Source organism: Oncorhynchus gorbuscha, unplaced genomic scaffold (genome assembly GCF_021184085.1).
Source record: "Oncorhynchus gorbuscha isolate QuinsamMale2020 ecotype Even-year unplaced genomic scaffold, OgorEven_v1.0 Un_scaffold_3649, whole genome shotgun sequence".
NCBI lineage: Eukaryota > Metazoa > Chordata > Actinopteri > Salmoniformes > Salmonidae > Oncorhynchus > Oncorhynchus gorbuscha.
Window position 1 is genome coordinate 7,501 of NW_025747839.1, and position 18,899 is coordinate 26,399.

Below are 18,899 nucleotides of genomic sequence, written 5' to 3' on the forward strand. Positions count from 1 at the left end.
CTCACTCACACACAGACACACACAGGACACAAACACAAACAAACACACACACACACACACACACACACACACACACACACACACACACACACACACACACACACACACACACACACACACACACACACACACACACACACCACACACTGGACACACACACATATTGGACACACACACACATTAGACACACGCTCTAGTGCACACACACACACACACACACTGACACTCACACACACACACACATAGTGGACACACACACACTGGACACACACTCAGACTGGACACACACACACACACACATATTGGCGTTTTCAAAAAACATATGCCATTCAGGGCACCAGTCTAGGACCAGTGGTTGCTTATCAGTTTCTGGACCACAGGTTCTAGAACAGCTTCTATCCCAGTTCTATCTGCCTGTTAAATCAGTTTCTGGACCACAGGTTCTAGAACAGCTTCTATCCCAGTTCTATCTGCCGGTTAAATCAGTTTCTGGACTACAGGTTCTAGAACAGCTTCTATCCCAGTTCTATCTGCCTGTTAAATCAGTTTCTGGACCACAGGTTCTAGAACAGTTTCTATCCCAGTTCTATCTGCCTGTTAAATCAGTTTCTGGACCACAGGTTCTAGAACAGTTTCTATCCCAGTTCTATCTGCCTGTTAAATCAGTTTCTGGACCACAGGTTCTAGAACAGCTTCTATCCCAGTTCTATCTGCCTGTTAAATCAGTTTCTGGACCACAGGTTCTAGAACAGCTTCTATCCCAGTTCTATCTGCCTGTTAAATCAGTGTCTGGACCACAGGTTCTAGAACAGCTTCTATCCCAGTTCTATCTGCCTGTTAAATCAGTGTCTGGACCACAGGTTTTAGAACAGCTACTATCCCAGTTCTATCTGCCTGTTTAATCAGTTTCTGGACCACAGGTTCAAAAATATTACAGTGTGACGTTATGATTTGACGTTAAAGTAACATTCTCAGAACATACTGCACTTGTTTTATACTGTTTTAGATGGATCCTCTGTTTATCATCTTGTTTTATACTTTTAGATGGAACCTGCAAATGTTTATCATCTTGAACTTTTATACTGTTTTAGATGGATCCTCTGTTTATCATCTTGTTTTATACTGTTTTAGATGGATCAGAACATACTGCACTGTTTTTGTTTTATACTGTTTTAGATGGATCCCTCTGTTTGGATCCTCTGTTTATCATCTTGTTTTATACTGTTTTAGATGGATCCTCTGTTTATCATCTTGTTTTATACTGTTTTAGATGGATCCTCTGTTTATCATCTTGTTTTATACTGTTTTAGATGGATCCTCTGTTTATCATCTTGTTTTAGATGGATCCTCTGTTTATCATCTTGTTTTATACTGTTTTAGATGGATCCTCTGTTTATCATCTTGTTTTATACTGTTTTAGATGGATCCTCTGTTTATCATCTTGTTTTATACTGTTTTAGATGGATCCTCTGTTTATCATCTTGTTTTATACTGTTTTAGATGGATCCTCTGTTTATCATCTTGTTTTATACTGTTTTAGATGGATCCTCTGTTTATCATCTTGTTTTATACTGTTTTAGATGGATCCTCTGTTTATCATCTTGTTTTAGATGGATCCTCTGTTTATCATCTTGTTTTATACTGATGGATCCTCTGTTTATCATCTTGTTTTATACTGTTTTAGATGGATCCTCTGTTTATCATCTTGTTTTATTCTGTTTTAGATGGATCCTCTGTTTATCATCTTGTTTTATACTGTTTTAGATGGATCCTCTGTTTATCATCTTGTTTTATACTGTTTTAGATGAATCCTCTGTTTATCATCTTGTTTTATACTGTTTTAGATGGATCCTCTGTTTATCATCTCTGTTTCAACATTTAAACAATTAAACTCTTAAATTTAAACTATTTAAACAATAACACCGTTAAAATACCAATGTGATCATTTGTTGTACGTCTTTTATGTTGAATAACAAATAGTACAATTATATATGGACATACGCTCCACATACACTGCTGATGTCGCAGAAAGGCCACAAAGATCATCAAGGGCAACATCCACCCGAGCCACTGCATGTTCACCCCGCTATCATCCAGAAGGTGAGGTCAGTACAGGTGCATCATCACCTCCCGAGCCACTGCCTGTTCACCCCGCTATCATCCAGAAGGAGAGGTCAGTACAGGTGCATCATCACCACCCGAGCCACTGCCTGTTCACCCCGCTATCATCCAGAAGGCGAAGTCAGTACAGGTGCATCATCACCTCCCGAGCCACTGCCTGTTCACCCCGCTATCATCCAGAAGGAGAGGTCAGTACAGGTGCATCAAAGCTGGGACCGAGAGACTGAAAAACAGCTTCTATCTTAAGGCCATCAGACTGTTTATCAGCCACCACTAACATTGAGTAGCTGCTGCCAACATACTGACTCAACTCCAGCCACTTTAATAATGGGAATTGATGGAAATTGACGGAAAAAATGCATCACTAGCCACTTTACAATGCCACTTAATATAATGTTTACATACCCTACATTACTCAACTCATATGTATATACTGTACTCGATACCATCTACTGCATCTTGCCTCTGCCGTTCTGTACCATTACTCAACTCATATGTATATACTGTACTCGATACCATCTACTGCATCTTGCCTATGCCGTTCTGTACCATCACTCATTCATGTATGTTTATGTACATATTCTTTATCCCTTTACACTTGTGTGTATAAGGTCATTGTTGTGAAATCGTTAGGTTAGATTACTCGTTGGTTATTACTGCATTGTCGGAACTAGAAGCACAAGAATTTCGCTAAACTCGCATTAACATCTGCTAACCATGTGTATGTGACAAATAAAATCTGATTTTAGTTTATTTAGTTGTACAAGTATACAAGAAGATATTGTATTTTTCATAATAAAACATAATTAAAACAAGAAAAGGCATGTTAATTGTGAAAACTATTTCATTTTAGATTTTACATTGCCTCTCCCATTCGCAGGTTAATGTTTGTCATGAATCTTGACATGGAGGCAGAACTGTGTGATTTACGCCAGATATTAAAAACCTGTTGATGCTAGGGGGCAGTATTTTCACTTTTGGATGAAAGGCGTGCCCAGAGTGAACTTCCTCCTACTCAGTCCCAGATGAGAATATATGCATAATATTATTGCTGGTGGGTAGAAAACACTCTGATGTTTCTAAAACTGTTTGAATTATGTCTGTGAGTATAACAGAACTCATATGGTAGACAAAAAACCTGAGAAGAAATCCAAACAGGAAGTGAGAACTCAATTTAGAAAACAGTGCCATTGGATGTCCATCTTAGATATGGATGAGCATGCACTTCCTAGGGCTTCCACAAGATGTCACCGTCTTTAGATTCTGGTTGTATGATTCTACTATATAGGGGGGGCACATAATAGCTCTTTGAGTGTGTGGTCTGGCAGAAAGCCTCGGTCTTGTTACGCGCGGTCACAAGAGAGTGTCCTCCCGTTCCTATGCTTTTCTTCTGACAATGAAATTCTCCGGTAGGAACCTTATTGCTGATTAATGTTTAAAACATCCTAAATATGGATTGCATACATCATTTGACTTGTTTCTAAGACCTGTAACGGAACTTTTTGAGTTTTTGTCTGGAGGAATTACTCGTGCTTTTTGAAGATTGAATGCTGGGCTGAACAAGCTAACAATAAGTGGCTAAATTATGGTCTTTTGGGAACTTTATGGAACAAATCAGTAATTCATTGTCGAACTGGGATTCCTGGAACTGCCTTCTGATGAAGATATTCAAAGGTAAGTGAATAGTTATAGTATTTTTTGTAGATTCTGTTGACGCCAAAATGGCGGCTATTTCTTTGGGTTCTGAGCGCCGTTCTCAGATTATTATTTTTCCGTACAGTTTGTTTTAAATCTGACACAGCGGTTGCATAGAGGATACGTTTTTCTTTAATTCTGTGAATAACACTTGCATCTTTTATCAATGTTTACTGTGAGTATTTCTGCAAAATCACCGGATGTTTAGGAATCAAAACATTACTGCACGTAACGCGCCAATGTAAACTGAGATCCTTTATATATATATATATGCACATTATCGAACAAAACACACAATACATGTATAACATGATGTCCTATGAGTGTCATCTGATGGAGGTAATCAAAGGTTAGTGATTCATTTTATCTATACTTATGCTTTTGTGACTGTGACAAATCGCTGTGTGTTTTTGAATTTGGTGGTCATCTAACATAAATATATGTTGTGTTTTCACTGTAAAACATTTTTAAAAATCGGACACGATGGGTAGATTAACAAGATGTTTATCTTTCATTTGCTGTATTGGACTTGTTAATGTGTGAAAGTTAAATATTTCTAAAGAACATTTGTTCAGCAGAATGGGAGGGGGTGTTCCCTTTAGGGAACTCCTTGTGCCCCCTAGCCCCAGCTGCAAAGTAGAAATTGGCTGTAGGATGTTAAGGGAATTTTTTATCTATAATGACTAATTATGTATGCATTTCAATCAGGATTCACTAATCAGAATACTAAATGTTACTCTATATGTATAAATTTTCTTTCTTGATCCCAGTACTGAAAATAATGTGTGTGAACGTGGGCAAAAGTTAGAACAATGACTGTCTGTTCCTTGGTACAAATCTTCAGACTGATATTTGAATGCTTATCTACTCGAGAAGGCCTTGAGTCATAAATTATATTAAATTGGTAGGGAGGCGGATGTGGAAAGGCTGGAGAGACAGCCTTTGTACTGGAATGGATATAGCACGGATTGGGGACGGAACTAAGGACGTCATTTTCAGTTTATAACCTGTGGTAACCTGTATTATGGCAGTACTCTTGAATAAAGGCTGTATCTTGACTTTTAAGATCGGCTCTGTCCATTCCTATAACATAAGGGTCTTACAAATTCTTATGAATTGACAGAGTGTTTAATTTTAATTGGGAATTAAAACAGAGGAATTAAATTCCTTCAACAATTGGTCCTTCGAAGCCGGGATCTAAAAATCCGTCCCTGCCATCTGGAGGTTGTACGCCGGTAAAATCGTGCCCGTTATTAAAAAGACCTGGCTTCTGGATTGAGGTTAAAAACAGGCTGGTATACACTACAGACGTATGGTGACAGATCCAAACGAACAGTGCTTTTCCCAGTCGGCAGCAGGTCAGTAGCCTTTATTCTCAAATTTGGGAGGGATTATTTAGGATATTTATTGATTAAAATGTTATAAAGGAGTTGGATTTGATCAATAATAGGTGATTGAATATTCTGAACAAATACAATGGGTTTCTACCTTGGGTTTTAACCAAAATCGATAGGAAGGAAACAGGGCTGAAATTGACCTGTGGTAAGGTGCACTATCATAAATAAACTAGAGCTGAATAAATCCTGGTTTTGCAAGCCAGAAGGTTATTAAGGAGGGATATAGTACGCATTGGAAAATTAGGACGCTTGTTCCGTACAAATAGGATAGCCATTCATTCAAAGAACATACCTAAATAAAGTTTGAACCTGTGTCTATCTGTATATGGGAAGTAGTCTGAATATCAAAAAGTAGCAGATAAGATATATATAAAACAGGTGAGGATAAATTAGGCTTGGTGAGAAGAATTCTAGGCGAACAGAATAATTGAACCTGCACGGTGTTGAAAGAAATTAATATCCAAAAAGGAGATGTTAACTTAGTGTAGAGTAGTGAGATATGAGATATTAACGTTGAAAGTCCCAAAAATAATATCCTATGGGTGAAATGTAATGTCTGATCAAAAGTCTTCTATAGACGTGGTTCACATGAAGGAAAATACATGCTGACTATTTTTAAAGAGACACACACATAATAAAGTAATTAAGTAACGGTAAATTGTAAATTCGTAGAAAGACACGCACATAGAAACATTAAATATAGAAAGGAATAGATAAGTGATTAAATACCATAGCTACTAGTAACGGTAAGGATTAAGGATGGGTAGACATTCCTCAAAGGAGGTGCCGGAACTAAGATTACCGTTACTAGAAGAAGAAAGGGAGAAGAAAGGGAATGGAAGGGAGGCGTCCAAAATTTGACTCAGACAAAGAACCTGAATAGAAGCTGATATTACTAATATAGTCAGGAAGGGTTTTAAATTAGGACGATTTTCTGAGAATTCTCAGTGTCGAAGTTTGCGACTACAGACAATTGTAATAATATAATTATTGGCGGGGAAACAATAATTTTAATAGCGGGACACCTAGGTACGTATTTCAGCTTTGAAACAGATTGACTAAAATTGATTTTAGATTATAATTCATGTATTTGTATGTTTTGCCTGAAAAAATACAGTCGCTACTAGCGATGGTTTCCCATCCTGATTAATTAAGTCTCTTTTTTTTCTGATTTCTAGGACAAGCGTGGCCCACCGAAGACCCTGTGTCGTGCCTCTCCCGGTACCGCCTTAATTTGGGGTCTGAAGAGGGTGTCTGTGCAGCTGATGGACTGCAGGAAAACACCGGGGCAGAAAACCTCCAAGAAAACCCACTCCTGTGCTCAGTGTGGGAAGAGTTTTGCCACAAAAGACATTCTGGAGCGACATCTGCTTATACAGTTGTATAAGATATGAACTGAACGTTTAATATGTTGTTTAGATTGAATTGAAAAAAGAAGTCATTAAAAATAATGATACAAAGGGAACGAGATTAACGAGAATTCTAACTGAGGGAAAACTTTGGGCATCTAAATTGGGGCTATTTTCTGTTGTCTAAATGTCGGAGTTACACATTTAAACAGAGAAGATGGGTCTATTTGCGGAGAATCTTAGTCAGTTCCAGGGTTGGTAGTATAGTGGTGAGCGCAGCAGTCTCACCAATGGCAATCCACCGTTCGGTTTCCGGCCGAGGCGGTTGACTAAAATTGATTTTAGATTGTAATTGACCTATTTGCATGTTTTGCCTGAAAAATACGGTCGCCAGTGTTTGTAAAAGATTTGAAATGAACGTTTATTATGTGTTTTAGATAGAATTGAAAAAAAGAAGTCATTAAAAATAATGGCGAGACAATTTCGATGTAATACACTATTTTGCCCAAAATGATCTGGTGGAATAATGTATTGAGATGGGAGTCGTATTTAAATAAATGTATCATAGAAGAGAAAGTCACCTAAAGTTAAATGTAGGGAAAATGTAGGGAATAACGGAGAGATACGATACAATTTCGTGCTATCCGGATGTCATAGCGCTTTATGTATCGACTGACGTACGATACATTTAGCACAAAACATGGGGCGTTAAAATGTTAGGGTATAGAAAGTTGAGAAGTTTGGTTGGTTTTACTCTGATAATTAGAATTTAAAACTGAACTCAATCTGAATAGGGAATATATATTTTACAGAGGCAGGCAGATTTGTGGCGTCCTTTTCTGAAAAGATGCTACAGCCAGCAACGGAATTGCTAGACACTCAATGGGCTATATAGTGCAACGTTTTGGACTATAAAATAGGGAAGAATAGTTTAATCGTAAAAAGTTGTGATTGTTTTTCAGAGTTTTGATTTTTGGTTAAGTTAACGCCAGTGAATTCAAACAAAAAGTAACGTATTCTAAATATTATCTGTTTTCCGTTTTCATTGCGGGGAACAAATAAAATGTCTTATCTTAAAGGGACAGTGCACGGTAATCACAGTGGTTTGAGTGTATGGCAGTGTATAAAATATTTTGGGACGACAATTTGAAGGTAGACTGAATGAGTTACATGAAACATCAAGAGATTTAAAACAAATGATGTGAAGGGATTATCATAATTATTAGGTTTCGTTGTTGTAGTAAAAGTTTGGGTTAAGGGGATTTCCCTGTTACCAGAGACAATATATCTTAAAGGGGTACACTCACATGGATTATTAGGAGTTTTAATTAGACAAGTGAATAACGTATTGGGAATAGAGTCGTAATTAAAATACTAAGTCAAAGACGAGACAGTTATTTAAATCAAAATGAATTCTAAAAAAACAACGAAAAGAGAATTACGATTTATGTCCATCGAAATGTTTTATAAAATTAGCGAATTTAGAGATATTGGTTGGTGTTGTAAATTATAATTCAAGATTTGAACAGATGTGATATATTAGGTTTGGTTTATCGAACAACAATTATTTACAATTCATTGCCGAGGTTGAGCGCTTATTGATGATGTCCCTCGCAAAGCACTTTTGGTCGCCACTGAAATTATGTTGTGACTGGGGGGGTAACGGAGAAAATTGTTAATTCGAGAGTCGCCAGGATAGTCAGGAAAGATGCTAAAAACTAGCAGCTGATACGCATCATAAGATTTGTGGCGTTTATTTGGATTGGATTAGGCTATTGCTATGCAACATATATTAAATGCATGTTATTGTCAGATAGAATACTAAGGATCCCTGAAGGAAAGAGCTTGTAAAGTGTAGGAAGGATTTCGATATGGTTAGCATTTGTTCAGGCTCTGGTTAACCATTAGGAGGTATATTAAATATTATTAAATTTGACAGGAATATAGGAATATAGGACATCTGTGGTGATTTAGGATTATTGTAAGGATTAAGATAGATTGATTAAGGAAATGTAAGGACTTTAGAGAAAAACCACTCATAGACATGTTTTTCTTAAATCAATGATTTTATATAGTCAAACAGTGAGACGCTTAGTGGTATTTTGAGAGATAGGAGAGAAAGGAATTACTGTTGAAATGGGTAAATATATATATTTAAGAACATATATAAATAGCACAGATACTTCATAAACTAGATAAGACACTGGACAGAGAATTGATACAGGATTGAGATGAATGGATGCCCAAGGGAGAATTGGACATACATGATAATGTCAGAAAATAAGGATAATTTACTAATCCTACCTAAGTCATTATTTAGGGTATATAAGGTTGTTACCTGGGCCGAGCCAGGTATCAAAAGGGGGGTTGGGTAAGTTAGTGGTCTATTGGATAAGAAACTAATAATTAAAAAAAAAGTTTTTTAGCTAACAAATAGGTATATAAATTAAAGATATAAAGATATCAGATATTAAATAGATATTATTATCAGATATCAGATATAAAGATATCAGATATTAAAGATATCAGCTAAAACATATGAGAAACTAGTTGTTAACCAAGCCTGTATGTCCAGGATTTTATGCATTACAGGTGAACTACAGGTGAAGTCACTCAATCCAGTCCCAGACGCTTGTTGGGGGGACCATACCAAGGACTCCTGGTGACAGCTAGCTGAAAGAGCTACCCGGATTCATGTCACACCGCGGGAGGGTAAGACACTCTGACACTGTCGAACAATAAACGGTGTTCGAGAGGAGAACTGGAATTAACAGAATTCCGGAGGCCATCTATCAAATGAAGTAATCCTACCTGTCCTATCACCCCTGTTTTTGTTCATAGAAGTGAAGATGTGTCTGGCTCTTGCTAGTGATGTGTTCTCGGGGAGAGGGTGGGGTTTCACATGGAAGCTGTTCGTCTGAGCTGTCTTATCGTGGGTGACATATTCCTGATACAGCACGTCCAATTAAATTGACAATATCAAAACAAGATAATATAAAACATAAGACAGTTATGTATATTCTTCTGTATATCAAATTATGCGGAGAGTGGTAATTTGACCCATGGTTTAGACGATGAGGATTTTGTTCCAAAATAAGCATAAGAGATCCCTAGATCTGGGTAGACAGGAAGTTAGAGTAGAGGTTGGGAAGGATCTCTCAATGGAATTTTATGTAGACCAAAATGGAGTCTCTAACTACATGGCAGTCTAGGACTCTGAGCCATTATGGCATATATGGTGCAGGTTCCCATATTGATCGTGGACACAGGTCATAGCTCATTTGGAGAGAGAGGGCTATATGAATCCACTCACCCAGTATGGAAGAAGTTAGAATATAGCGAAGGTGAGAGTTTTTGATTGTAATCAGGAGAGAGGGATGTATTGCATAAAGATACACCTAACCCTTTAAACAAAAATGAAGGAGGATCTAGGGTTGTGGTATGGATATGACCAGGTCTTGGTCGACACCCTAGTATGGTTCTGGGTAGAGGAGTTTAGGCCGGTATGGTAAAGCTGTTCACGAAATCAGGAATGCCAGATAATGACAGTTGTATTGATTGCACTATTTATATCCCCAGGTTCCCCTTAAATCAAGACTTCCTCCCTTTACAGTGACCGGAGGAGATTATTACCGTTTGGCCCGGTACAGTACTCTTGGGAAATGATGTCAGGGCGAGGTTTTACCGACAGATTGGACAGGATTATGCTCCCTTGTACATTTGGGAATGCCTTTCACACTCATTCAACACCAAGACATGAAGTTTATCCAAATGGGAAAAATAGCTACTCCATCCGGGTCTCTTGATGACAAAGTATATACTGATAACATTGGGGTTCCACGGGGGGTGCTAGATGAGCTCAAAGCAAGAACTCAGATCCTAGCAGGATTAGAGTTAAGTATTTCTGGCTGGTCTACTCTCAATAGGAACGTGGACTGGATTAATTATATTTATGATAATCAACAGAGCTTTAACAAGTATACCAGAGATGCTATTAAAGGTTTTGCAGAACAGACTGAAGCAACCAGCCTGATGGCTTGGCAGAATATAATTGCATTATATATGTTAATGGCTGAAAAGGGAGAAGTATGCGTCATTACCAGGACCATGTTTGGGCTTACATCCCAAATAACACAGCTCCGGACTAATCAGTGCCCGAAGCCTCAGCTGGTTTGACCACCCTGGCTCACGGGTTGGCAGAAAACTCTGGGGTGGATACTTCTCTGACTGATTGGGTTTCGATAGTACATTTGAAAAATGGAAAAATGTTATGATCACTGTGTTATGGGTTACCTTCATCTGTGTAACTGTTTTAGTTTTATGTGGCTGTTGTCTAATTCCCTGTGTACGAGACCTTATTTCCAGGACTCTGGAGAAATCGATGACACAACAGATGGTGAGGGACGGGCCGATTCCAAGTTCTGACCCGTGGAGTGCTGACCTGTGTGACTGTGTTAGTTTGGTATGGACGTGGTGATTGCGTGTACGTATGAAAGTTATCATTTCCAGGACTCTGGAGAAATCAATGAAGATTCAGATGGTGAGATATGGGCAGATTCCTAATTCTGATCCGTGGGATGTGGAATGTGGGACTACTGAACAAGGGGATGAATCTGGATCTTTCATCATTGGGGAATTTATGTGTTGAGGAGGGGAATTAGATTGTACTTTGTTTCATTATTAGACTGTTTTTTAATAAAGATTGTAACAAAAATCCTGTTAAGAAGAGTTATAATTCTGATGTAGGTTTAAAGGTTAGATTAAGGTTAGATTTGATTAATAATGGGTGAAGAGTCGGATAAACATTTATAATAATGTTGATTATGTGTCTATTCATATGATAATCTGATAAACCTTTATAATAAGGTTAATTATAAGTCTATTCGTATGATAAATCTGATAAACCTTTATAATAAGGTTAGTTATAAGTTTGTTCATATTTTTATTTTTTATGTTTGATAAAATTAGATGTAGATTTGAATGTATAATATTTAATCAAAGGGAGGATTGTTGGAGGAAATTATAGTTTAAATGATTAATTATGTATACATTTATTTAAGAACTATTTATTTTAATACTATTATGTTATGGTATGAAATGTATGGGTTCTTGGTTAAGCTGTTACTGAAAATGTAAGTAAAACAAATTACTTGTCTGTACCCTGCGGGAAGGGAGAAGGAGGGCATATCTTTTCAGACAGATAAGAATGTTTGTTTGATGTTCCATTAGTGGAGAAAAGTTTATCTTTTAGACAGATTGGAATGTTTGTTTTATGAGGGGAGTAGAAGACATCTCCAGACCTGAAGACACTGCGCTATTGTGTGGATCGGAGAGAGTGTGGGAAACTGATGATGTCATTTTATGTTCTCTCTTTAAAATGTAAGGTTCTTTGTATTTTTGGTCAGTACTCTGTTGTAATAAACGCTATTACCTGACTTTTAAGACTGGTCTCGATCTATTTCATGCATAATTAATGAATTTACAACTCATTAATGAAATAGAGAGAGTGCGAATTTGATTTTGGCTATAAAACATATAGGAATTTAGAATTCCTCTAACAACGTCATTCAGTAACATTTATAGAGCCTTATAACTGGAAATACATTGACACGTCATTCATTATAGAGCCTTATAACTGGAAATACATTGACACGTCATTCAGTAACATTTATAGAGCCTTATAACTGGAAATACATTGACACGTCATTCAGTAACATTTATAGAGCCTTATAACTGGAAATACATTGATACGTCATTCAGTAACATCTATAGAGCCTTATAACTGGAAATACATTGATACGTCATTCAGTAACATTTATAGAGCCTTATAACTGGAAATACATTGACACGTCATTCAGTAACATTTATAGAGCCTTATAACTGTAAGGGAATATCCCCCTGTATAGGACAAAAATGAATGGCAAGTCATTGGCATCGGACAAACCATATACACATTGGCCAATACCACCCAATTCGGCGTTGATTCATGCAAAGTGTATTGCAAATGCCATATGGCAATTGCCAGTTGTAACACTTTAAAAATTCAACAGGGGGCGAATGCGCTCCACCGGGGTTTTTCATATTGGAAATGTAACCCAAGTCAACGTCCAAAAGCAAAATTTTGAAAAAATGAATTTTTTGTCAAAAACTTATCACCCCTTAAAAAAGTGCTTTCTGGACCGTTTTTCGAAATTCTTTCGATTTTTTTGTCAATTACACATGTGTAAGAACTGTATGAATATACTATTGTCCAATTTTATTATCATAATTTTGTTTTTTACATGCGCATAAGGAATATGTTTTGTTCAATTTCAATATGATTTCATAGGAAGTCAAAAGTCAAAAGTCAAAAATGTCAAAATTTTGTAAAAAACTTCACACACCCTTAAAAAAGTGCTTTCTGGACTGTTTTTCGAAATTCTTTCGATTTTTTTTGTCAATTACACATGTGTAAGAACTGTATGAATATACTTTTGTCCAATTTTATTATCATATTTTTTTTTTTTTTTACATGCGCATAAGGAATATGTTTTGTCCAATTTCAATATGATTTCATAGGAAGTCAAAAGTCAAAAGTCAAAAATGTCAAAATTTTGTAAAAACTTCACACACCCTTAAAAAAGTGCTTTCTGGACCGTTTTTCGAAATTCTTTCGATTTTTTTGTCAATTACACATCTGTAAGAACTGTATGAATATACTTTTGTCCAATTTTATTATCATATTTTTTAAATATTTTTTTTTAAATTGTGCATAAGGAATTTTTTTGTGGGCCAAATGCCATAAGAAATTTGACATGCTCAAAAATCCTGCAGAAATGCAAAATTGACTGGCCAGATGAACTCGGGATGGCCTGACAGTGATAGTTGCTCCTTTCCATCGCTCGTTATATTGACTTCATCATGTCCATTTTGTGATGTTTTTTCACTATAGAATCATATTGCAAATGCACGTGCATTTGCAATATGTTTCAATGTGCATTTACCATATGAAATTTGACCTTGCTCAAAAATGCAAAATTGACTGGTCTGATGAACACAGGATGGCCGAGCAGCGATAGTTGTACATTTCCATCACTCGTTGTGTTGATTTCATCATGTCCATTAGGTGATGTTTTTTCACTATAGAATCATATTGTAAGTGCACGTGCATTTGCAATATGTTTCAATGTGCATTTACCATATGAAATTTGACATGCTCAAAAATGCAAAATTGACTGGTCTGATGAACACAGGATGGCCGAGCAGTGATAGTTGTACATTTCCATCACTCGTTGTGTTGATTTCATCATGTCCATTTTGTGATGTTTTTTCACTATAGAATCATATTGCAAATGCACGTGCATTTGCAATATGTTTCAATGTGCATTTACCATATGAAATTTGACCTTGCTCAAAAATGCAAAATTGACTGGTCTGATGAACACAGGATGGCCGAGCAGTGATAGTTGTACCTTTCCATCACTCGTTGTGTTGATTTCATCATGTCCATTAGGTGATGTCTTTTCACTATAGAATCATATTGTAAGTGCACGTGCATTTGCAATATGTTTCAATGTGCATTTACCATATGAAATTTGATATGCTCAAAAATGCAAAATTGACTGGTCTGATGAACACAGGATGGCCGAGCAGTGATAGTTGTACATTTCCATCACTCGTTGTGTTGATTTCATCATGTCCATTAGGTGATGTTTTTTCACTATATAATCATATTGTAAGTGCACGTGCATTTGCAATATGTTTCAATGTGCATTTACCATATGAAAATTGACATGCTCAAAAATGCAAAATTGACTGGTCTGATGAACACAGGATGGCCGAGCAGTGATAGTTGTACATTTCCATCACTCGTTGTGTTGATTTCATCATGAACATTAGGTGATGTTTTTTCACTATAGAATCATATTGTAAGTGCATGTGCATTTGCAATATGTTTCAATGTGCATTTACCATATGAAATTTGACATGCTCAAAAATGCAAAATTGACTGGTCTGATGAACACAGGATGGCTGAGCAGTGATAGTTGTACATTTCCATCACTCGTTGTGTTGATTTCATCATGTCCATTTGTTTATGTTTTCTCACTTTTGCAAAGTCACTGTGCATTTGCAATATGGTTCAATGGGCAGGTACCATCACGAATTTGTCATGCTATAAAAATCCTGCAGGAATGTGAAATTGACTGGCCCGATGAACTCGGGATGGCTGGGCAGTGATTCTGGTTCATCTCAATGGCTCGTTAGGGTTGATTTCAGAATGTCACTTTTGGTGATGGTACCTCACCGTTTAAACATATTGCTAATGTACAAAAGTCAACTAGCAAGTCAGTGTCCACCAGTCAATTAGATGTCATTCTGACACCAAACTGATACAAATTGACACTAAACCCACTTTTTCCAACCTGTTTAGTAGCCAACTATCACACACTTCAGAGCTGGCCCAAAATTCACAACGCCTTTGGTTCAAACCATAAAAAACCATAAAACATGTAGTTACGTTCTAGCTGCGGGTCCATTTCTTATGTTACGTGTAGGCCTAGCTGAGGCGACCCCGAATCCTAAGTTTCGGCTCGATCGGTCATTTGGTGTCCGAGGAAAACCCTAATTGGTGCTGAAAATCCACTTTTTTCCATGACTTGCTACGGGGTCCTTGAATGAGCTATCGGACAGAAACGTTGGGGTCTGTCTATAGGGGCCGAGACGGTCGCAATGCACCTGTGACCCAATTAAAGGCACTTCCGGTTGGCACAGGAAGCTATAAGTAAACACATGTCTTGATTGACATAAACACTTACAGAATCCTGAGTTTTAAGTCTTTAAGTTAAGAATAGACTGATCTATGATCTACACAGTGTTGAATGCAGTCATTTTCACCTTTGAAGGTTATGTACATCAAAACTACTTTTGGGTCAATCTAACCACTTCCGGTTGCTCCAGGAAGCTTAGAATCGACACAGGTAGACCTCATAGTGGTCTGATGGACTGTCATAGAAGACAGGTTCATAAGGCATTCATAACCCACATAGGCTTCAGGTTGAATTTAGAGGTGCAGGCAATGTATTCCTATGGGGAGAGAAGTCAATGCAAACTCTTTGATGTAAACACATTCTTTTAACTGTTAAGGGTTAATGCCACAGGGTCAAGGTTAGGCTTGCACGGATCGGGAGGACCTTAGGAACGTACCCGAGGTCGAATTGTGCTTCTCACCCTAACGGTTCTCTCACTGTCACCCAAAAGCAAATGACATTGAGGGCCAGGCTTCATTTTGGTTCTGCTTTTTTTCAAGGTCACTGCACTCAGAGCGAGCTACGGTCAAGCGGGGCGTCTCGTTGAACTCGGCACAGTCTGGAGACTATGGTGATGCCATTTTTTGTGTTGATTTCAGAATGCCATTTTGGTGATTGTCCCACTCCGTTTAAACATATTGCAAATGTACAAAAGTCAACTAGCAAGTCAGTGTCCATCAGTCAATTAGATGTCATTTTGACACCAAACTGATACCAATTGACACCAAACCCACTTTTTCCAACTCATTTAGAAGCCAACTATCATATATGTCAGAGCAGGCCCATAATTCACAGCGCCTTTAGTTTAAAACATAATAAAAACGTAAAACACATAGTTACGTTCTAGCTGCGGGTCCAGGTCGGACATTATGTGAAGGCCTATGTGAGGCGACCCCGAATCCCGAGTTTCGGCTCGATAAGTCCTTCGGTGCCCGAGTAAAACCCTAATTGGTGCTGAAAATCCACTTTTTTCCATGCCTTGCTATGGGGTTCTTGAATGAGCTATCGGACCGAAACGTTGGAGTCCGTCTCTATGGGCCGAGCCGGTTTCAATGCACCTAGTCTTGTGTCTCTGAGACTTTTCTAAATGTCGTCATTTTCGTAATGGTCAAAATGAATTGAAGTCATTGCAAATGTACGAGGCTATTTCTCGGTCCGAGAACCTTCTAGAGCCACCTAACTCACCACACACTATCGACCCGAGGTCTAGAACAGGTTTCTAAAGTTTCGGAACTCTAGGTCTGACGGTTCTTTTTTAGCTCGAACAAAGCTAACTATTGGAGGCACTGTCTGTCTCTACAAACCCCAATACGTCCCTCCTTCCAAGTTGTGTGTCTGTGTGATTTAGTTTTCCTTTGAAATTTTATGGGAAAGATGACTGATTTACAGTTCATGGGGGTTGCCTAATCACACATATGAAGTTTTGGACAGATCTGACTTTTTAACCCCTCGAAACAGCCCCTGAGATACCAATTAAGGCACTTCCGGTTGGCACAGGAAGCTATAAGTCAACACATATCCTCACTGGGCTATGCTTTTACAGAATCCTGAGTTTTAAGTCCTTACGTTAAGAATTGACTGATTTACACAGGGTTGAATGCACTGTCTATCAAACTGCAGGCAGGTAATGGAAAAACACTTTTAGGGTGATTTTAACCACTTCCGGTTGGTCCAGGAAGCTTAGAATCAACACAGGTAGACCTCATACTGGCCTGATGGACTGTTACCAAAGACAGGTTCATACGGCATTCATAACCCATATAGACTTCAGGTTGAATTTAGGGGTAAAGGCAATGTATTCCTATGGGGAGAGAAGTCAATGCAAACTCTTTGAAGTAAACACCTTCTTTTAACTATTAAGGGTTAATGCCACACGGTCAACGTTAGGCTTGCACGGATCGGAAGGACCTTAGGAACATACCTGAGGTCGAATTGTGCTTCTCACCCTAACGGTTCTCTCACTGTCACCCAAAAGCAAATGACGTTGTGGGGCAGGCTTCATTTTGGGCCTAATTTTCTAATGGTCGCTGCGCTTAGACCGAGCGAGCTACGGTCAAGCGGGATATCTCGTTGAACTCGGCACGGCCTAGAGATTATGTTTATGCCATTGCCTGCTCTCTGTGTCTTTGAGAACTGCACTTTTCACTCCATCCTTGCTGTGTGTGCGTGTGAGAGATTTTCTTTGACATCTGTTGGGAGAAATGACTGATTTACAGTTCATGAGGGTTACCTAGTCACACATATGAAGTTTTGAAAAGATCTGACCTTTTTAACCCTTGGAAACTGCCACTGTGACACCATTAAAGGCACTTCCGGTTGGCACAGGAAGCTATAAATAAACTCATATCATGATTGGGGTATGCCTTTACAGAATCCTGAGTTTTAAGTCTTTACGTTAAGAACTGAGTTATTTACGGAGGGTTTAGTGAGTGTGTGTTATTTCAGAAAATCATAGAAAATCACAGAAATCTCGCAGAGCTCCACAGCACACTTTAAAAAGATTCATAAGAACACCCTGCAACTGGATCTGTAACCGTTGAAAAAAAAACACCTATCCGTGAACATCACCAAGGTGTCGTTGTACGATTTCTCTTAAATGACGATAGATAAATGGCTGGTTCTTTTTTATTGACACCGGAGGCTCCTTGACTTTGACGTGAAGTGGAAAAATAATTTCTCAATTTTCATTTTGGACCTTTAATCCCAGATAAATGGCCATAACTCAAAAACCGTTGAGGCCTAGACGCCATCTTGTTCGGGGCCAACTGCCCATTATGCCGCCCCTACGCTCACCGAGTTTCAGCTTCTAAATATTTTCAGTTTTCGAGATAAGGCCCCGTCGTGAATCGTGATGTTTTGTCCAATAGCAATATGATTGCTTATGCCCTCTTGTGGGAATTTCCGGGACATCGGAAAAATGACCTAAATCTTATTATTTTTGTAAAACGGAAACCGAATGTCCGACAAAGTTCATTTGATGACTTCCTGGTAGGTCCGGCCCTGCCGCTCGGCCCGACGCCGTCCGCGAATTTTACAAACGATTTCGGACGTCTAGTAAGGGACCGTACATTTGCAATATGGACTTTCTCACTAACCAAAAATCTTCCGAAATCTTCCCTTATGTATGGTAGGGAGGCGAGCAGGCCAGAGGTGGATGAACGCAGTGCCCTTGTTTGGGTGTAGGGCCTGATCAGAGCCTGGAGGTACTGAGGTGCCGTTCCCCTCACAGCTCCGTAGGCAAGCACCATGGTCTTGTAGCGGATGCGAGCTTCAACTGGAAGCCAGTGGAGAGAACGGAGGAGCGGGGTGACGTGAGAGAACTTGGGAAGGTTGAACACCAGACGGGCTGCGGCGTTCTGGATGAGTTGAAGGGGTTTAATGGCACAGGCAGGGAGCCCAACCAACAGCGAGTTGCAGTAATCCAGACGGGAGATGACAAGTGCCTGGATTAGGACCTGCGCCGCTTCCTGTGTGAGGCAGGGTCGTACTCTGCGGATGTTGTAGAGCATGAACCTACAGGAACGGGCCACCGCCTTGATGTTGGTTGAGAA

The 18,899-nt window shown here is 38.6% G+C and overlaps 1 protein-coding gene across 1 annotated transcript in view; it reads left to right on the top strand.

Moving 5' to 3' along the window:
* LOC124028032 (stonustoxin subunit beta-like) overlaps positions 1-6,607 on the top strand; it is an 8,977-nt gene extending 2,370 nt beyond the window's left edge. The window contains exon 4 of the mRNA XM_046340197.1: positions 6,392-6,607. Coding sequence (XP_046196153.1) covers positions 6,392-6,607 — 216 coding nt within the window. The remainder of the gene's footprint in view (positions 1-6,391) is intronic.
* Positions 6,608-18,899: the final 12,292 nt, after the last annotated feature.